The sequence below is a fragment of the Callionymus lyra genome, chromosome 3 (genome assembly GCF_982586985.1).
Source record: "Callionymus lyra chromosome 3, fCalLyr1.hap1.1, whole genome shotgun sequence".
NCBI lineage: Eukaryota > Metazoa > Chordata > Actinopteri > Syngnathiformes > Callionymidae > Callionymus > Callionymus lyra.
Genome location: NC_141820.1, coordinates 34090077 through 34112392, shown reverse-complemented (window position 1 = coordinate 34112392; position 22316 = coordinate 34090077). Strand labels below are relative to the sequence as shown.

The following is a 22316-nucleotide window of genomic DNA, read 5'->3' as shown; positions in this document are numbered from 1 at the left end:
ACTCAAAGGTCATGATGACTCGACGAAGTTGTCGCTTCCTACCCTTCCTTCAGGTTGTTGATGGGCAGCGGCACTCGGCCTCCTCGGTCCAGAGCGGAGGTGATGTTGATGGCGTTCAGGCGCTCAGGCTGCCACACGTTCTTCACAGCACCCAGGAAGTCGCCCAGCACCTCGCTGGCCAGCATCTCCTCCACGTTCATGTTCCTGATGTAGAACTCGGCCTGGTAGGGCAGCGGGAACTCTGAGGAACAAAGGCAGGAAGACTCTAATACACTCATTGTGTATCTTAAAGAGTTTGTACAACAGATGCGTCGGTCACACTCCAAGAAGCAGCAGATGGTGGATGACATCACAGCATAGGAAGAGTGATGTCACACGGCAGCGCAAACATCTGCTCACTGCTAAACCAGCTTGGTCTATATCGGGGAGTGTTGAACACACGGAGGTCCAGATGTGAAGTGTAGGTCAGCGATGAAGAGCAACGATTAGTTGTTGAAGTGATTAGAGAACGAGGCTTCAGATCCATGTTTTCAGCTTCATCATAATGAGGAAGACGTGAATATATCAAGACCACATCATTAGTGGAGGATGTTCTTACTCTTTTCATGTGGGTTCATCTGTCAATCTTTTATCACTTTGGAACAAATCATGAAACATTTACATTCCCCGACCTATTCTGAGGCCACAAAGAGCAGGAATCCAACTGGAAACTGGGGCTAGAACACTATCTGGTTTTAATCTTATTTTAATGACTTTAAATAATGAAATACCGACTTATCTGCTTCAGAATCTTTCACTGCCAGTGATATAAACACAACATAGGAATTTTATCAAATTAACAAAATGAAATAAGATACCACACAAAATATGCAAGAAAAATGATAATGTTTAATCAGCAATATGTTTGAATTTGAAACTTTATTTTGGCATATTTTACATCTGTACTGAATGACTTTGAACAACCATAACTACCACTGTAGCTATTGAATATGTTGGTAACCGAGTATTCTATGGCAAAATAAATTGCACATATTCTTTAATAGTTAAAGAGCAATTACAAATATATGTTACTGAATAAAATACGCTCTATTTTCTTTCTAGAGGCATTTATTAAAAAATTTAAAGAAAAAACCTTATGTTTAATAAGCTCTTTGACAACTGTAACTTAAAGTTCAACTAATGTGTTGATTTAAGTGTCTCTTAAATAGATCTTGGACCTCTATTCAAGTCAGTCATGTGTCCATTTGTATAAAACTCTTTTCATTGAAATAGTTTTTCTGGAGTTTGAATCTTGTGACAAGTCTCCACCATCAAGGGACTCGTTTTATAAACAAAGGGGGGCATGACTACAGCTGGCTGGAGGAGGAGTGGAAGACATTATAACGTTATAATGAGCTCTTATAACTCTCGTTCGCTGTGAAATCAGACGGGCGAGAACTCAAAAAAATAATAACCTTAAAATGGAGGTCATCTCTTGTCAAGACTGACTGCAGATTGCAGGTTCTTTTATCTGTTTCTGGAATCGTCTTTGATTCGAATTTGATTCATGTATGTATATTTTTTGTTTTGTAAAAGAAAGTAAAATAACGAAAAATAATATATATGTCTGTAAATGGCAACAGTGAAACTGAAAATTTATGACATTGAAGTTACACTTTTATAACACCAGGGAGAGCGTTTTTTTAAACTGCATTTCAGCGTTTAATAAACCAAAATTAAAAACGTTTTCCAATGCAGCTGTTGTCCCCTTGACTCTGTGAGCAGCAGAGAGTTTGAAACTTGCAAAGAGAGCGGAAAGTTTCCAAACTTGAGCTCCTTACACTGCTCAAGAAGGAAACGCCGCCTCAGGATTTCATTTCTAGACAGACTGATCGCTGTGTTCTATAAGCTCTTGTGCTGGCGCCTCTTACCTTCGGTAGCCATGATGTTTATGACCAGGTTGTGCCGTGCCGTCTCAAATGTGCGTCTGTTATAGGCGGTAATCTGCAACACACACGGGTGAAAGTTTAAATCCAGATCAGTGCAGATTATAAGGCAGCGCCTCTCTGGACGAGGCTGCACCTCATGCACCGGCTCCATGTCAATCACAGATATTTAACCAAACATAAGCCTTTTGGGAAAAGAATTTCTCCAGTTGCTGACGAGGAGAGCTTAAATAGCTCCACATTGGATCGTGCTTATGCTTAATGCATGAAAATCAGCTCACTCGAATCCTGTTCAGACATTCCTTTGCCATATGATTTCATTGATTTGTTTTCCAAGTAAATCCCATCATGTTCACACAGGTGTTTGTGTCAACTCCTGACACTGATCTCACAAGAGATCAATCATCTTTACATTAAGATTGAATGCTTAATGTTGAAGGCAACACAAGAGAAAGAAGTATTTGTCACCGTTACTCAAGTGTGTGTGGAAGTCACTTCATCTTCAGAACAGGATGTGTCATCTTCCAGCTTGTTCCAACGACCCACACCCACCTTCTCCACAACAACAGTTGCTGTAATCTGAATTATTGAGCGTTGTTTACCGTCATCGATGTTGGAACCGACCAGCCGTAACATTACGACCACTGAAACCAGAGGGGAAACACTTGCTGTGGGCACCTCTGAATCAAGGTGGGATGTATCCAGCAGAAAAAAAAAACTTTCTAATCAATAACCGAATGAAAACGTTTAAGACTCAGTTTGCATTTGCATGAAAATAGTTGTCCACAGTCATGGAAAGCCAATAACAGTTTGATTCAGCAAAAAACTTTCCCCAAGGGCAAAAGAATTGAGAGCTAATTTCTTACTTGTAGTTTCTAAACAAGGACAAAACAACTGCATAGAAAGCAGCTTTGGGTCAAGAGCGTGCAACTGTAAATAGGACCGGTCTGTAACAACTGGTAATCATTCCCTGTGCAATACCCTTCTTTAAATAACTTCCTAAAAACATTGTTTTCTGGTTTAGATTGCAAATGCTGTTTCTTCTTAACAAGCTAATGTGTATGATTAAATGTTTTAAACGAGCAACCATATTCAACCCAATATTTAAACCCAAAAACATGCATTACCACTCTGACACAGTACTACTCTCAGGCATAATAGACATTGAACAGGTGTATAAAAAGAGTCAGTTTCCACACATAATTTAGCCCCAAAATTAGACAGAACATAACACATGGTCTGCCAAAATGGAACATTAAAAAAATATATATTGTATTTGTCAAAATTTTAAATATGTTGCTTGATTTGCTTTATTTTCTATTTGTGTTTTATCTTCCCTAAACACTGTTTAGCACCTGTGCAGAATAAAACCTCAATCTGGAGTCTCAGACTTGCAGCCGGATGGCCATTTGTGCCCCATCTGACGTCATTCTGTGGCCCTACATTTGATGCCTATTTCTTTATGAGCCAGGGACTCTATCTTTGTACATGTCCGATGATAATAAAGCCTTGGGATAATAAAAGTAAATAAATAAGTAAACAATTAGACAAACATTTACCAAATTCTCAGTGAAACCAACACAAAATTCAACAAAACATTTACCAATAAACCAACTCTGGTACCCCCCTCTCCAGCTGATTTTGAGATCCCATACCAAAATAATGCCCATTTAACTAACAATTCCGTACCTCTATGATGGTGGGACTGCCAACGTGACTGGCAGTAGGGGAACCGTAGAGCACGCCATCGCTGTGAGGAGTCCTCTGAATGTAGCGCAGCCAGCCAGGCCTGTCAGGGTAACCTATGAGGTTGGTATTGAAAGTGATCGGATCATTGCTTGGATCACCTGAAAACAAAAATCTTACGTTAATAAAACTGCATTAAAAACTTTATTTGTTTATGCAGAGAACAATACCTGATTTTGGATAAGGTGGGAACTCTCCTTTGAAGTACTCTCTTTCAAGGACGTGGACGAAGAGCACTCCGGCTGAAGGGTAGACGTTACGGTCTGCATGTGACCTGGATAAGATGGTCACCACTGAAACCATAAAACGGGCGATTAGCTTCTGGACTGCTATAATAGATCCTCAGTGTACCTGGTTATTATAAGGCTAACAGGAGACCAAGCTCGAATGACATAAAAACAGGATTCAACCCCACAAACTAGGAACAAAGAGACGACTCGGGCTTCAAGCTTGATTTATGGGCTGTTGTTGATAGCAATAAGTGCAATATAAGGTACACTAAATTGCCTCGAGCGTCTGCTTCTTTCCCACCATGTTTCATCAGCATCAGCAGCAGCAGCCACACTTTTCTTTTCACTCTAATTTCCTTCCATCTCTCTCAAAGGGGGGACTCCGCTCGCCGAGGAAGAGTTGAACGAAGGAACAGCAGCAAAGGGAGAAGACGGAGAGAGAAAACCACCAACAAAGGGAAGAAATTTCCATCTTTCTCTCTTCCTGAATCCCTTTGAATTTCACATTGTTTTTTATTGTCAGTCACAGACGGACACAACTCATTGTAAGATATTCATCCACTGCTATAATGATCGACCTCCAGTGGTCATGATCTTATATTAGAGCAGGATTTATATCCTAATCCCTGGTTGTAAAAGAGGAAGTCATCATTTGATCCTTGGTTGTTGTCAATCAGCACAAATCCTTGAGTGTGGATGTGATGTGTTAATAGAATGTTCTAGTCAGCCAGAAGCAGGGTAAGGGGCTCCCTCAGGTCTTTCCACAAACGTTTTAAATCAATAACATTAGCAACCAGTGGTCCATATCGTTCCAAGGGCCGCTTTAAAAAATAAATAAAAATCAACCTCATGCTAGTGATAGCCATCTTCAAAATCCATTACAGTGTGATATATTTGATCACCGTCTCATTTAAAAGGGTATTCAGTTTGACTGCACGCGGTGACAGCTTCAGTCGGCCCACAAATCCCTCCCTAAGCACACACACACACACACACACACACACACATAGATTCCATTACCACACCGGGCCTCATCAATTCTTCGTCACACAAAGGACGAGCAGCGACACACTCCCGCTCAAGGTCAAGCAGCTCTATTCTGCTCACGGTCCAGTACGATGTGCTTTAAATGTTGGTGACACGTCCTCAGTCCAGACAGGCGGGACCTGCACGTGTGGCCAGATGGTCCATTTCCATCCATCTAATGGTCTGAAGAATACGGAATGACCGTGGGGATTTGAAATGAGCTTGAGCCTATCAGCGTGGGGAATCGATTCAACGGCACAAACACCGACCTTGCATAATTTTAGACAACCCAAGCTTTCCACCTTATCATGGTAGCTGCCAGAAATGCTTGCCATGATACATTTTCTGCTATTCCATGTGAAATAATGGGGTACAAACTAAGATGTAAATGCGTCCTGGCAGCAAGATGGGTCGATACATAAAGTCATCCATAAGAGAGAACGCATAGCGTGTTTTTGGCAAAGTCTGTGAAAGGGTTTTTATGATCTTAAAGTTTTAGCCAGCCATTTTGCAAGTGGTACTTAAGAGGAAGTTGTTGTACTTGTAGATAAGCATGGCCAGAACAGCTCTTATATTGGTTAACATTTAAGTGTCCTGTAAAATAACAGTAGACTCGTGATTTTGCAGTAACAGCAGTGAAAGCATAATGTTTTATGGGAGCAAAGCCATGAAAATGGTCGATGACAGCCTATTGTACCAACTGGAGGCACAGTAGAATCCTGCAGGCCCAAATGAACGGGTAATATGTACGTTGAAAATTGCAATTAAATGATTCGATAATAGACATATCAGCTAATAGTGTCGACGGATTTTGTTGTTGAGTAATTCAAGAAGAATAAACATTTATAGATTGTCCCATCTTACACATCTTGTTGTTTTGCTACATGTTGGAAATACTTTTGACCTCCAGACAATCTTATGTTCCCTACTTTTCTTTTATGTAATCACTGCTTTTTGGAAGCCCACATAAGCTCATCCTTGGGGCCAATCGCTCCAGACACTTGGTTCTGGCAGGTCACAGACACACCAGTGGGACATCCAAGAGCTGATGTTGGCCAATTATTAAGCTGGTTCTAAATGTCACTTCCAGCAGGAGCAATGGACATTTTTGGAGTAATAACAAAGGAAGCAGTGTGTTGTAGCCAATTCGTAGGCCAGGGTGCAAAGAAAGAGCTCCTGTTATAGAAATGAATTTTCCTGGTATCTCTAGGTTATTCTTCTGAGATATAATGCAATGTAAAACTGCATTTCGAAGCACTCTGCAGTATACCTTCAGATGAGTAGTTTTGAAACTACCTCCCCTTAATTCCAAATACCAACAGTCTGTTATTAGTTTTTGTGATGAAATCCTTCCATTTAATTAACTGTTTCAACTGACTCAAAATTGGGCATGTTTTGATATTCAGTCATGTGTTGCACCATACTAAGCGTTCTACTTTTAATCTATGACCATCCATAATGAACCACGGCTTGTTCACTGAGATGAGACTTGGACTGGACAATTCACCCATAAATAATAACTGCTTTATCAAAAATACATTAAAACAGGTAAATGGTGAGCTGAGAAATGGACAGAAAATATCTACACAAAATAGCAAATGGCAGAGGCATTACCATGTGCCTTTTGAGTCACGATGTCTGTGACGTCAACAGAGTATAATGTGAGGAGACACTGAGCTGCTTCTATTTCAATACATGAGTGCCAAATGATCAATTAAATTGTCCATCCATTATTCATCTCTTTGCCCAACATTAAAAGGAAATAAGTAGCAGAGGTCCTGACCGACCCACAGGCTGAACATCCTTGTTAAAATCTAGCCTCAGGAAAGTTTAAACAGCCCTTTTCTATACAGTCTGATGTGACAAGCAGTGAGCAACAAACCACTACTGCTTCATATAAGTGGGGCAAGACATAACAAAGTTTAATATAGTGCTCCTAAAAGTAATTTCAACTTGAAAGCACTTAAATTGGGCATTATAAGGAAGCCATAAATTTAAAAAAATGACTGAATAAATGATGCAAATGCTAACTAGATAGGTAATGTTCCACATCTTCAGCCCATTTGCTAAACCATAACTCAAAGTACGACATACAAAGCAGTTAATGGTTAACTAAAAAAACTATTTTAGCCCAACGTCCCCGAAGTGGGTAAGTAGGCGTCGGAGATCCTGCAGGGAGGTTTAGTTGCTTATCTCCCTCATCCATTTAACATTATTTGTGTAACACTAATGTTCTTCTAGCCCGGCTCGAGATGATGAGCTGCAGCGCTCACACTGTACACAATACATCACCCATTAAAGGTTAATGCTGAATTGAAGGTAATCCCGCTGCAGCATGTTCCAGCAAAGAAAGACGTCTTCCCCAATGACAACATTCTTTTAAAAGTCCTTAGAGATTAAGGGTGGAAAAGCAACCTCACATGAGAGACATTCACTTTTATTCTGCAAGGGTTTGACTCCTATTCGACCGGACTCTGAGCCTGGTAAATCCTCAGGAGTGATGAAAAGCTGTTGGCAACATGAAGAGAATAACACAGTCCAGGCCTCACCCAGGGGTATTCTTGTGCTTTTTTTTTTAACATTGGCTTCATATGTTCACAGTCAGGAGGTGCACATGTGCTTCTGCGGTGCTGCGCCGGGAAACATCATCAACAAGGATTGCTACTGTCTGAATCCTGCGGTCGACTTTGAGCCTCGTTTTTCTACTGTAAACCTGGAAGTGAAAGTAGCCGGCAAGCAGAAAGAAACAGAAGAGGACGGGAGCAGACGCAGAAGATCCTGAACGACCCCCTAAAGTCCTAAATTTGCCTTCAACGGTATGTTATCTTAATGTGATGTTGTCCTCTAAGTTGATCTTAACATAACGGGAAATATTTGTGAAAAACATTGATGATGTGTATTGAGTATAAAACATGGCATTCTAATATAAAAGTACTTCTACAAATGTAATAAAGGGCTGAAAAGAACAACCAGTATGAAAAGGGGAACCAGTTGAGCGGGACGTTGTGTTATGGCGAGGGGGGTCAGAGGGACAGCAGGTCAACACACACAGTGTATTATGGCACACACCCACTCACCGTCTCTGTACACGGCTGTTCTGGGCTTCATGACCATGGTTCGCTCCATTAGGACATTTCTCTCATGCACAACCATGTGTGTGGCTTCACATGCATGCAGAATGTAGACTAGTGGATCAATGAATACAAGCGTGAGTGCAACAAACATTTTTATAGGATGCTTTGGATTACAGCTCTAAGGGATTAAGTACACATGGCTTAAACAGCTGCAACGCTAATCTCATTTGGCAGATACGGATATGATTGATGGTTTATGAATCAATAACCCCATCAATTTCACCAACGTTGAAATTGTAAATACATTTATCAAATCCTAATGTAGATAACAGCTGATAGAACTCACTTTATGCTTGGATTACAATATAGTTTACAGTACTATTAGGCAAGGGAGACATTCTAGGCATTTATTAAGTATTTAAATAGAAGCTCAAATAAAGTATTTTAAAATCCAAGTGAGCATTATAAAACACTATGGGTGTATTAATATTCATTTTTGTCTATTTAAATTCATCACTAAAATTGGCAGTGGATGAGACCACAAAAAGACTTTTAGAATAAAGCCTAAATCACCCTTAATATTATGCAAATATAAAAAAATAACCCAGATTTACCTTAATATTTGTCAACATTTCGTACAACTGAAATGGCTTTAATTTCTCTCGCCACCAAGGTTTAGTAAAACACATCACATTTTAAATATAATGCATATTTTGAGAATTTAACAGATTATTTATGATAAACTGAAAGCACCTACACACCCATTCAGTTCTAACAGTGGTCACAATCTATATAGAACCCTAAAAGAATCGTGTTTATATATATATTTTCAAGGTATTAAACAACTACTGTATGTCTATCAGAGACAATTACAATACCAATGAAATAATGACTTGTCTGTACTGTATGGTTTTAAAGTATAAATACATAACTGAGGCTCATTTCCGAGAAGTTCGTGTTATTTTTGAGCATATGAAACTATTTATAACACTTGATAAAAACTACGATCTTCAGATAAACATCAATGTCAGCATTTAATGGATCACATACATATTCACTTTAAACTCATAATAAAATATTATAGTCACCCGAAAACATGTTAGGATCATTTTTATTATTATTTCTAGCGTGTCCCACCCAGATAAGTGTGGGAATGTTTTCGGGTTTTCCACGTCTCCTCCTGCGGCTGGAAAAACTGAGCAGCTACACAGTAGCCGGCTAACTAGCTAGAGCTAACTGTCATGGATGCTCCCGTGGAAACACAACGGTTTCTACACGTTTTGTCGAGACGTACCTGAGCCCAGCCACAGCACCGCCGCCGCTGCTGACATGGTCCGGATCATTGAGAGAAAAGCTTCCTCGGATAGTGATGTTTTTAGTGTCTTAATCGCCACTTGGTTTGACAGCCATAACGGCGAGCATCCTGCAGCATTCCTTCCTCCGCCTCCTCCTTCCTCGCTGGGACAGAGAGCCTCATTGGCTGCACATCTGGATGGAAAAAGATGGTTGTCTCGTAAATACAACCACTGGGCAGGAGAATGAGGAGTAAGTAACGTGAGATTTCTATTTTTAAAGACAAAACGTGGTTGCCATGGATACTTGTTTTTTATTTACACGTGCTTCACAACAAGACAAACTTTAGACTTGATCCTTAAAGTTATGGAAACATATAAGAAAGTAGGTTCACCACAGAAGTTATATCAGTAGAATGACTAACTCAAAAAAAATAAAATAAAGAAAGTTAAAATTAAGGGCCTTCAACATCCACCAATCTGTTGGAGATCATTCAGGTTTATAGAGAGATTGAGAGAGAGACCACCTATTGATCGCCATTTAGGAAATCCCTCTGTTAACCGCCCATGACCCAAAATAGATTTTTAATGTAGTGTAAAGGATTAATCGTGTTGGTTTTAATCAGTTAAGGCTTGCTGGGTTGTGAGAGCGCGCCTTTGTACTGTGGATTTTGACAGAGCAAAAAAGAAAAATTCAATCCTGGCAGGCGGTTGAGAAATAAAATACCTTTTGGTTTCTTCCAGATTGTAAATTTGGTTTGGTGGCTATTTTAGCATAATTGTTGATTTATAATTCTTCTTAAGAGATTACCTTAAGGTGCAATCACAGTTTTAAATTGAGAGTCTCCAGAATTAAATTCCCAGCTCTTGATCTTTGCTAACCAGCTGCAGGGGGACGGGGAATATTGGATTGGTTTGGACCCCCTGCAGGGATGTCCTAAGTTGACAGATGGTCATCTTTGGAGACCTTTGGCTTTAGGTCAGACCTGTTAAGAGGGGTGCGGGGACCATAACTCATAATGAGAAAGCATCACCACAGGGAAGTGCGGAAGTTAGTGGATTAATGAAGATAATTCTGATATGTTCACATAGCTAACACGCTTAGCATCATTTTTTTTAGCACCTTTTATAGGAGAAAATCATCTTGAGTTTGTAACATATGCAATGATCTTCCTAAAATTATGGTTTGTCTTATTAATTTCAAAACATTATCTTGGATTTCTTTGAGTGCGACGGAGCCATGTGTTGTTTTTCACCTCAAGTAATCCCTACAAGATTATTTTTAAATTACCATGGCAACCAAGTCGTAGGCTGTGTACGATTTCATCCCAGCAGAAATTGACCTGGCTTTATTATTTTGTAGCAGAGATGGCTTCTGACTTTTCCACGCCAACTGCAGTGTTTTACACTCTAATACGGTCGCAATTTGCACAAATTTCTCCTCTATTTGATCAAAAATGGAAGCCAAGATTCAAGGCTTATCATGCTTTTATAGTCGCTGCTGATTTGTTTCTACCACAGCTGCTTTTCGCTGGAGGCAGTAAAATATATTTTGTATTAAAGTTCAGTTCAGTGAGTTTAATTTGATCAGACAAGTGCAGCTTTTATCTAAGGCAAAATGACTTTATCTGTAGAAAAACAGCATCTTTCTGTATAACCATAAATAATGTGCTAATATCAGCTGAGTGTGAGTCAGGCTGTTACATAATAATCTGAATTTATTTTAGAATTTGCATCTCCTTGCTGTTGATTCCTTGCGTAGGAAGGAGTAAAAAAAATAATTAGCTTCAAAGGATTTTACACGTTTTATTAAATTAGGAACAAGATTAACAAATTCAGTATCAACCAACATTAAGCAAGTATACTTAACTCAACAAGTCAAAGACAAATCAATTAACATTTCACACACATCATATGACACATGGGACTGATTGGATGATTGGATGCTTGTATGAGTCGTATATTGTTATTGTGTTATTTACTAAGATAATATGATTGGATAAACATTCAATGAGAGCAAAAATGTTGTTTCTTTCATAGGTTTTCTAACATTTCAAAACAAATAAAAATACCCAGTTTACCTAATAAATTAAATTAAAAACCTCTCCAATGAAACAAGACCAATGTTTATTAGCACATTTCCTCCAACAAATAAAAAAGATTTTACAATAATTTAAGTTTTTAAAGTCTAGACCTTATTCTGTACAGTGGTCTTTTGATTATTTTTTTTTTTAAGTAACCCTTTTTGAATCTCTGAGGGATGACTACAATCGTGCTACCACCTCTGTTTAAAAAATAAATAAATCCCAGATGAATTGATGGCATTCATATTCCCCGTTTCTACCTACAAAATGTATGTTCATGCTAATGTAGGACTGGAGCTCAGTTGTCTTCGTCTTCATCTTTGTCAAAAATGACAAACATAAACCAGCCAAATACCTCTCTGGTGCTTGTCTGCAATGTCCACTCTGTATCGAATCCTCAACATGAGGAATTGTTCTGGAAAAACTGTAAGTTTGTATGTTTAAAGTTTGTTTATAGCGGAATTGTGCATGATTTACACTGATGGTCATGTAGCTTCCACTAAAAACAAGCTTAAAATAAAGATTTAAAAAAAAAACTATTCCTCATGTCAGGGCTTCGATTCAGGTGGATGTTACAGACAAGTATCACAGAGGTATATGGATGTTTTTAAGTGTGTCTTTTTGAAAAAAGTTGAAGACGAAGACAACTGAGCACTAGGCACTACTTCAAACTTCAACTTCAAATGAGAAAAATCTCCAAATTTAGGAACATTTTGTCGGAACAAGATCTGGAGCTTGTAATCCATGCATTTGTCTTCTCGCCTGGACTACTGCAACAGTTTATTTTTGTGTCTAAACAAGAAGGAGCTGTCTCGCCTGCAGTTGATTCAGAACTCTGCAGCGAGAATTCTGACCCGCTCAAGTAGAAGAACTCACATTTCTCCGATACTTAAAACTCTTCACTGGCTTCCAGTTTTTTCAGGATCAACTTTAAAATTCTGGTTCTTACTTTCAGATCTATTCATGGTCAGGCTCCTCCTTACATCACTGATCTGATCTAGCCTTACACCCCAGCTCGGGCTCTGAGGTCTGTGGATCAGAATCTACTTATGGTTCCTCGCACACAGTTCAGGACCAGAGGAGAGAAATCCTTCCAGGCTGTTGCTCCTAAGCTTTGGAACGATCTTCCTCTCTCTGTTTGATGGATCTACTGACTCCTTCAAGAAACATCTTAAGACGTTTCTATTTGTTCAGGCTTTTCCTTGATTTTCTGGAACTCCTGTTGTGTTATCAGTTTTATCTTGATCTTTAAAGTATATACTTTATTGAATATTGTTTTTATTGTTTAAGCGCTTTGTGACCCTGGTCTGGAAAAGCGCTATACAAATAAAAAATACTTACTTACTTACTTACTTAAAATGGACTTCAATCTTGCCTGTAACTGTAAAAAGGAACTTTGAAATAATCCCAACCGTTTGTCGACATGAGGGGTATTTTGTACAAGTAACATTTTCAACTCACTTTTCAACTTCACTATCAATGATTCAGCAGTAGTAGTAGTAGTAGCTTTGAACAATCAATAAAAGTCACAGAATTATGGAATCAAAATTCTACCTTACCTATCCATCTAAAATTAAAAATATTTAGACAACATCAAATATACATAATACAAAAAACATGTGTTATTGACACAGTCTAAAAAATAAGGGATTAAAGTCAATAATTTGTGTTTTTCTTGAAATAATTTTGTTTTTTTTCTTTCAGGACGTGTGATTTAAAACAATACTTGGATACATAATGGTCTTCACCAGACCATCCTTGACTCGTCCTTGACCCCTGTCTGCAGCGGTGGAGGTCAGGAGCAGTAGGTGAAGCAGCAGCGCGTGCGTGTGCTGGTATTCGTGCCAGGCTGCCTCCCCCTCCCTCACCCTCCACCCCCCCACTGCTCCCTCCCTCGCCTCAGCTGCAGCTTAGCGGACCAAACCATTCCAGGAGTTGAGGTCCAGGCACCTGTCACCGGGGGACCGTACACGCGCGGATCCGCGAGTTCCGGCGCACGAACACGCGTGAACTTCCACGCTCGGCGGAGGGATACCGGGAGGCGTCGTCGTACCGGTGCGTCTCGCGGGCGTCCGTCAGTGGGAGTCGCAGCCGGATCGCAGCTGCACCCCTATTGTGCGTCCGCCAGCATCATCCGCGGCTGCAATGGCGCTGGAGCGGCTCTACTGTTGACCAGCCCGTCCCCGGACTCTGCTCCACACTGAGGCTCGGAGCGAATAAATGTTCTTATCGAACGCTTTTCTAACGACAGCACCGAGGTTTCTTGAATCCGGAGTAAAAAAAACAGCGATATAACGACTCAAAAAGAAGCCATGAATGTAAGTCTTTTGTTTTTTCATATCGTGTTTAAACTTCACATATTTCATCTGCAGTAGTTTCGCCTTTTTATTTAATTTTATTTATCGTCACGACAGTGGAATGTGTGAGTAAACAAGAGAGAAGGTAAACCTGAGCTGTCATGATGTGCACCACTGTCTTGTTCGCCTGCCAATGCTTTTTTTTTTTCACCCTCGTAACTTTTACTTTTATGCACCTTTTTGTTCACGCGGAGAACCTTTTATTCATTTATAGACTCGTATTAATTTTGCACAAGATTCCATGTAGTTGAAAGTCCAGCTCAGTGAATAATGGATACAGTAGCGGGACATTTGGATTTCAGCCCCTGTGTTGATGCACCAACATGTTCCAGTCTTACACATACTGTTATTGTGTTGAAAATATACAACGTGGGAAGAATATTTAACTTTATAAATAATCAATTATGTCTGGAAATAATGTGAAGCGTCGCCTTGAACAAAGTATGTCTGCAAATTGACTGGAAAATAACATAATAAATAATAATAATCATCACCATCATCTTAAAACTATATAAAATAAGATATATTTTGGTGAAATGCAATTTCTAAATTATATTTGCAATTTGTATACAGAAAAGACGTTTTCAAACATGTTTTGATTTGTTTTTAAACAAGTACATCAAGTAAAAATTAAAAAATAAACAGATTTTCAGATATCAACAGTAAATCATTCATAATTTCATGGCTATCAAGTAATGTCTTTGAAGTATAAAAATAACTATTAAACTAAATTAAACAATATTATATTCACCATGATGTCATCTTATTTATTGGTGTTGTTAAATAAGTTGTTTACAAAAACCAAAAAAGCAGTATTAATATGATTGTTTTAAATGTTTCTTTTTGACAGAAATGTAATATAGTGCGAATATAAATTTAAAGTTTTTTGTTTTATTTACCATTGTGAAACATTGACACCAATACACTCTGCAGGGGAAGAAGTCCAGAGTGTGTGTGGCCTCAGGGCTACACTACGTGCTCTAATTTATTAGCACCCAAAAAAAGCGGGTCAGGTCAGGCTTGTATTGTTGTTGTGTTTGTTGTTTGAGAGAGTTATTCAATACCATTAATGTCAGGTTAAATAACATCTTCACTGCTCCAATTTGATGCATGCATCCCTAAGTGTAGCTGGACAGAGCTGACATTTTATCTAGACAGCCATAATGTCAGAGATGGTTTAGAGAGGCACAACTGGACTTGTGTTGAAAGGTCAAAGTTGATGGAAGTCCAAGGGAAGAAACTGGAGAACACCGTGATGTGTACAATAGGCTTTGTTACAAGTGTAATCAGAGCAGCTCTGCTGAATCAACAGCTCCTGTCGCAGTGTTTTAAGAGTCCAATCGGCCTGTTAATACTGAAGTGTTCGCATAAAGTGCTTCTTTTTTTTTCATGGACACTCTTTGATCAGATTCCTTTTTCTTTTTTACAATCACAGTTGATATCCTTTCAACAAACCCTGTGAAATGCTTCTTTTCATTTGTCGCTAAAATATTTTGTGTATGAAAAGCAGTGGCAAGGTTTTTCTTTTTTAAATTTAACAAACTTTTATTCCTTCCTTCCTTTCACCATCTTGATTCTTGATACATTGGTGCATGGACCACTGCCTTAAGTAGGGCTACTGAAGGTAAAACAGGTTTCCTAGTATTCAAGAGAACTTGGAAGACCTTGTCCATGTTGCTTCTCAACCAGGTCATTGCTGTAATTGGATTCTCAAGGCAACTGGATTGTGTAGTGTTAGTGAAGAGGTTTCACCTTTCATCTAAAATCCACTATGTTCTTCAGAACTGAAGAAGCACCTTGAGAGGTGAAAGGTCTTCACTCACTCCACACACTCCAGTAGCCACGGCTTGTAACCTTTAGAATTGGAAGACATTGGTGTCTCTATTATGGCTTGGCTTTAGATAGGAAAGACTTTATGTTCCTTATGAAACATGAGCTCATTTTCATCGAGAAGCTTAATGTATAAAAGAATGACCTTTAAGAAGATAAGTATAAAACATGGAATTTGGAATCACTCGTTTAAAGAGCAAGGTCTTACTTCAATTAAATTCAGAAAGAAATATCAGCATCCATCGTTTGGTAGTAGTAATACAATTGTACTTTCTCTTAAAACCAAGTTAATAAAACCCTCATAAGACAACTTAAATAGTTTCGGCATGTTGGTTGAGCTTCTACAAGCTTCTGTTGGCCCTGAAAACACAGGTGGGTTATAAATGGATCTGTTATACATGCTCTGTGCATTTATGTCAAAGTCTGTCAAATGCGTTCTTTGGTTCCTTAAATAATGGATCACTTAGCTTCTCTCTGTTGTTTCTGTTTATAGTTCCACTTGCTAGAGTAAATGTGTTTGTCATTACAGGCCTGATCACGGCTGAGGAGACGCCACAGAGAACTTGAAGTGGATCACATCCAGAGGGCTTACACTGCTGTTCTAATGAGGCCATGGCGATGCTGACATTCTCTTTGAAAAATCCAGAGACATCATCATGCTGAAGACGGAGGCCTCGGGGGAGAGGACCTGTCTCCGGAGTGCCTCCCCTCACCGCAATGCCTACCGGGCTGAGTTTCAGGCGCTCAAGAAGGCCTTCGACCAGCCCCGGATTGACGGAGACCCCAAACCCAAAGGCGTAGACCGGGCTAAACAAGCGAGGGGGCGTCAGTATGGCGCTCACGTTAGCCGCATCAAAGACATGTTCATGCAGATGGAAACTACAGGGGTGAAGACTAAAGATCGTGAAGAGGGTTCGCCCCAGAAGATGGTCAAGCCCACCAACTTTGTCAACAAGTCTGATGGCTCCGTGATAAAACTGCAGCACTCCTCATCCGCAGACAGGATTGGAAGTGCCGGAGCAAAGTTCTCTGAAACACGAAGGCTATTTGAACAGCAGGCTCGTGATCAGTCCCAATCGCCAGTCTTTCCCTATGGGCGAGACAAACGGGGCTCCCATGAGCACCTCGATGATTGGAGAGGCGCAAGGTCCAACCGAGGCAGTACAGATTCACTAGATTCTCTTTGCTCAAGAACAGAAGCGTCTTCTCCCACGGTCAGTCAACTTAGCGCTGTTTTTGAAAGTACCGATCAACAGAACCAAAGTGTTTCCTACAGAGGTGTCAGCAGGCGGGCCTTGTACTCACCAGATGGATACCAACGCCAAGGAGGCGATCTCAGTGAGGACGACTCAAGACAATCTCCAGTGCGTGGGAATTATCGAAGTAAGACTGGGGGAAAACTCCCTCCATCTTTGTCATCTGAGGACCTCTTATGTCCCAGTCCTGTGACAGCAGACGTGAAATCTGAACACCACAACGATGATGACCAGGACAAAAGTAGTGGGGCAGAGAAGACAAAACCAATATCCAGTGCCCAAACTAACGGAGGCCATGTCAACGGCTCCTGCCATGAAGAAGTGCAACCCCAAGAAACAAGGAAATACATCAATGACTTTGAGGACTCCAAAACGATCAAGTCTACGGGTAAAGTTCCTACAACCACGCAGGGTGAAGATGACGGAGATACTGCCATGGAACCTGAGACATGCGAGTCTCCCAAGGACCAGGTGGACGAACCCAGCGAGGAGTACACCGGGAACGAGAGGGTGGTATTCAATGCAGATGGGGACGCTTGCTACCAAGGCTGGGGGGAGAGTTGCACCGACCCCGAGGACGACCTATATGACGATGATGAAGAAGACATCGTCTATGACCCGGGCTCTGATCTAACACAGATAGCAGGTCTACCAGAAGAAAAGAAAGAAGACATCCCTGCAAAGAGGAAGATATGTTTCAGCACCGCTACCATTACTGTGAGTTTGAATTTTTTTTTTTCCACCACTCCTTAGTATCTTCCTTCCATTTTAATCACAACGGTCCAGTAGGTTGAGATGATTAGAGCAGTTTCCATCAAGTGGAGTGATCTGTAGCTATTATGGGTTGTTACTTAAAAAGGGTCAAAGCGTTGCCTTGTGGGAAATAGCCGTGCTCCCATGCAGAACATCTGTGCATCTGTTTATAATGCTGAATCCACACCAACATTTTCACACACTTGTGAATTGTGCAAGTATAATAATGACATTATTCTCAGAGTGAATTAGCTTCAGCTTTCCCTGGCTATTACTTCTTCCTATTACAAGTGTGGTGACCATGCTAGCACAGGAAACAAAGGCAGATTTATTTGGTGGGAAGTATATTTATTTTACAAAGAACAGTTGGCCTGGCAAAGATTCAGTTTTTAGGGTTTAAGGAAATCCAATAGAATCGGGGATGGGAAAGAAATCATTTACTTCTAGACTGCCAACAAATAAGAACTGCGTTTCAGAAAACGCTTCTTATAATGCATGCCAGGTTTAAAAAAAAGAAAAGGAACCGTAATTTATATAGTTTATTTAACTGTGTAGATTTTTAAAGTGGGTGCTTTTTACCATTTAATTCGATTTTTATTTATTTATTTTTGTCATTTTTGCTGAACTGCCAGTGCTGCGCTGATTCAGCTTATAGCAAGATGGACAAGTGTACTAAGCACAATACCTTTCTCTGTCATGTGTTTTCAATGTTTTTAAATACGACTTTTAGTAACATGAATTAGTTCTGGCAAGCTTGTTGAAAAGGTATTTCTCTCCACAAACAGAGGTAAAAAGTAATCCTTTTGTGTCCGCTCGTGATAAGGCTTTTCTTCTTTGACATTCTTCTGTGTTTCAAACAGCTGTGTTTACCCCCGGCATGTGTTGGTTGCATCATGCAACTCTGTAGTCCTGGCTGGGCTCGGACATAATGTTCGTCTAGTTCATGAATTGCGGAGTTGGATTTAAAAGATTACGGGGTTAAAAAAAAAAAGAACAAAATTCCAGTCTTAATCCACGTGCATTCACAGTGAATACGATTACACGTTTTGCAAGTGGTAAACAAGATGTTTGCTTGTGCTCCTACTTTTGACGACGATGCAAGCGTCTCACAAGATGAGGATCAAATATATTAACTTGCTGTAGTGAAGCAGAACAATTAGCCCAGTTTGTTTCGGAGATGAAACGTGACTTTCACCTGCTAATTATCCTGCAATAACGCTCATCGTTCTCCTCGCAGTCGGGACTCGTCCCACGTGGCTGGAAACCCATACAAAGGCTGGCATAATCAGATCAACAAAATAACCGAAAACCTCCAGTAATTTGGAAGAAATATGAGAATAACAAACAACCCCTCGGGTTAAGAAACTGAAAATATGCTCCAGTGCTGTTGTGTGTACCTTTCTCTTTTTTCTTTCTCTTATTATATAGCATGATAAAGAAAAGACCCTCCCCCTGACACAAAGACCCCCATCCCTAATTACATATACAACCCCCTCCTTCTTGTCACGTGGGGAACAACTGGGGTTCTCCCTTTTGTTCCTATGTATGTATAGACACATACAGGCTGTGACAGAGGTTCATCTTTTAGAGACTAAGATTAATATCCCATGTCAGTCTCTAATCTTGCCATGATTGTTTTGTATTTGTGCTTTTGTACAGACTCGAGTGATTTCTGAACCGAATCTGTAGCCTCTGAAAAACAAAAGACACACAAACACTTTTTATTCAATAGTAAGAAGAAGAAACGTATATGTATATACTGGTATAAGGCCTGTGTTTGATATCTTTATTTTAGTTTTGAGTTTTGACATGAGAGACAAGAACCAAAAATGCACAATTTATTTCATTATTCCTTTAGATTCATGAACTAAAAGCAATTTTTAATCATTTTGTCAGGAAACTCAATAATCAAATTATATGAAAAAAAGACAAATGATACCATCGCAGATTTCAGAAAAAATGCTTTAAGTGCTAAAATCACAATAGCTTTTTGAGGCAATTGCTTTGTGTGTGTGTGCGACTATGCGCATCAGGAGCTTTGCCAGGCGAGTTGCGTTTCGGAGAGAGAGTGGGTGAATCATTGATTCTCTGTGACTATTTTGAAATTCATGTTGGACGTCTGTATTTCTCCTAAAATTTTAGATAAAGATTTTTTTCGTTAGCAAAACTGAAACTGAAACCAAAATAAAACAGAAATTCAACCAGAACTCATGGGTGGGTTAAGGGGGTTCTGTTTATTTCTAAATGACCATAGAAAAAGTCAAACAAAAGCCATCCACAGAAGGATCAATTTTTTATTCTTGGCAAGAATAAATAATGGCTGTCACAGCAGCTCCTGCATTTCTATGCTTTGCTGAGAATATCTATAAAAAACAACAAGTTTAATGTTATGTTGTCTTCAAAGCTGATTAGTTGAAATCAAACATGTTTTTTTTCTTTGTTATTGCTTGTATGAAGATCATAAAAAACATAAATCCACTTGAATGGCCACCAGAGTATCTGTGTTCCCCTCTTGACTCTGTCTGACGTTTGATGCCTCAAATTTAACTGCCTTTGCCTTCTGTGCAATACTGAAGGCACAGATGTCGCCTCACAAGGAAATCAATAAGAAATGCAGCCTCATCTTCTCCCGGAGCAATTTGCTTTGTTTGTTTACTGTTTCATTCATGAAAGTAGAATGAGTTTAATTTTAGAAAAAGCTGGAGCTAATCATGATGGGAGATTGTCAGAAGCACTTTAGTTGCATCAGAATACAACATAAATATCAGGTTTCCTGCCAACAATTACTGTTACTTTATTAGTGTTTATAATTTTGAATCAATTATATAATAAACAATGTTCAATTGTTGACTAAAATAAATATGAGACATGTAAAATAGAATTTTGCAGTGACTCTATTATACCGACTATTAAAAATAAAACAGATGTTTTAATTTTATTTTGTGGAATACAATTATTCATATTTAGAATCAGGGGATAACAATAATAATAATAATCTTTGTTATTTTTCTTTGATCTATGTTCTTTATCTTTATCTTAAGACTTAGATTGTGTCATCTTGTTCTTTGTCTTTATGTTCTTGTTCTTATTTTATTTTGATTTATTTTTTATGAAAAATTGCTGTATTTTCTGTGGCTATTGGAAAAAAACAATTTCTCCAAGGAGTCCTCCTGAGGGATCAATAAAGTTTTACCTTACCTTACCTTACAATACAACAAACAGCTTGATATAAGAATTTAGTTAATGCTTTAGGGATAAATCTGAACAAAATCAAGCCCGCAACACATTTTTTCAACCCAATTTCTGTAATGTGGACTTTGACTGTGAACGGCAGCTAAAACGCTGCACTTCTCTTGTTTACATCGATCAAGACGGCGCTCTTATCTGGAGCATCAGTTCATCAGTCTGGTGCTAAGCTGAAATGAGATGGCCTCCAGCCAGTGACTTTGCTTCTGTTTAGACAGAGTTTCCTGACAGAAAGGATTACACGACTTTACGGCGATCCGTCTCTTTGGCTCATGATATATGTATGTAATGGTGTCGTGGCTGCAACACAAGCTAACGTCCTTAAGTTGGCAGCTGCTATGGCTTAACCTAAATGTTCGCTAGCTAGCATGAAATGTGACTTAATGCTAGCTAGAGACGGCTTTAGCTCATCCCCGCGTGGAGCAATGTGTAACCAAAACAGCTGTATGTGAGCGACTTTTTGCGAGGACAGCAAAAACAGCAGCACAGGCCAGTCTGGACGACAGTTGACGTTAAGAGTATTTCGGCTAAGCTTCTTTTCAGACGGACAAATCGAAGCAATCTTAACTCACAGCCCCACACATCATTAAATAGGGCAGGACTGCTTGGCATCCATCACTTTAACCATTAAAGTAAATAGTAGGAGACCATGTTAAGAATGTATTATCCTTAACTTAAGAACCTTTGAAAAAATAATTTGAATTTTACATAACAGTTGAACAACTAAACAATATGTAACAGTTTCCCTATACTGTCTGTGGTAACGGGAAGTTTTAGTGACTACCAAATTGCAATGTTTTGAGTGACGATTCCGGCTCTCTGTGATGCCACGTTAAGAAACAGTTTCTTTGTAATAACCAGAACATAAATGTAAGTCTCTTTGGAAAATCTCTCACAAGTGGAAGCCGGGTCTTCTGTATGAAATGTTCCTTACACCACTACAATAGGCATTATTCACATAGACTGACTTCAAAAATAAACATCGTGACAGACAAGAACATGTAAAATACATCTTAAAATTATGCTGAATCAGCAGGAGCTCTGGACTGGTTTCTCTGCAGCAAGATGGTTCCATATAGAGATTCTGTTTTACATATAATATATTTATATATATTTATAAATTATAATTAAAAATGTAATTCCATAGTCCAGTGACCTTTTCCATACTTGTTTAGTTTCACGTGAGCAGAATCGCGGCTACATTTTTAATGTGGCTGTGTTTTTGTTTTCTTGGTTCAGTGACACACGATCACGGTACACTCATGCATTATTAATGTTCCTGGAAAGACAAGACTGGTCGTGTGTTTTTTTGCGGCCACATAGAGGCCGTGTCATGAACTGCTGACCACCTTCTCCTGGCCTCAGGTAATGATGTCATCAGTGTGCTGACACTTTTTATGGCAGTTACAAATCGCAGGCGGCACATAGTGATAGTGTATTGTCAGGATTTAGCTGAGGGCACAGGCGGCCATGTCCTTGCTCGCCGTGACTCAGGGT

General features: G+C 39.4%; 2 protein-coding genes across 5 annotated transcripts in view; one reads left to right on the top strand and one right to left on the bottom strand.

Annotated features, from left to right (window-relative positions):
- The window catches only part of sgce (sarcoglycan, epsilon), a 16873-nt gene extending 7419 nt beyond the window's left edge, over positions 1–9454 (bottom strand). For 3 of the 4 annotated variants that reach the window (XM_087787639.1, XM_087787641.1, XM_087787640.1), the window contains exons 1-6: positions 9296–9446; positions 8005–8112; positions 3842–3964; positions 3615–3772; positions 1911–1983; positions 43–241 (exon numbers count right to left, since the gene is read on the bottom strand). In XM_087787639.1, the coding sequence (XP_087643765.1) occupies positions 43–241; positions 1911–1983; positions 3615–3772; positions 3842–3964; positions 8005–8112; positions 9296–9344 (710 nt within the window). In that variant the 5' untranslated portion in view covers positions 9345–9446. Of the gene's footprint in view, positions 1–42; positions 242–1910; positions 1984–3614; positions 3773–3841; positions 3965–8004; positions 8113–9295 lie in introns of all 4 variants that reach the window. The other variant, XM_087787642.1, reaches the window with a different exon arrangement.
- Positions 9455–13311: 3857 nt separating this feature from the next.
- The window catches only part of ppp1r9a (protein phosphatase 1, regulatory subunit 9A), a 37108-nt gene continuing 28103 nt past the window's right edge, over positions 13312–22316 (top strand). The window contains exons 1-2 of the mRNA XM_087787635.1: positions 13312–13695; positions 16094–17537. Of these exons, the coding sequence (XP_087643761.1) occupies positions 16221–17537 (1317 nt within the window). The 5' untranslated portion in view covers positions 13312–13695; positions 16094–16220. The remainder of the gene's footprint in view (positions 13696–16093; positions 17538–22316) is intronic.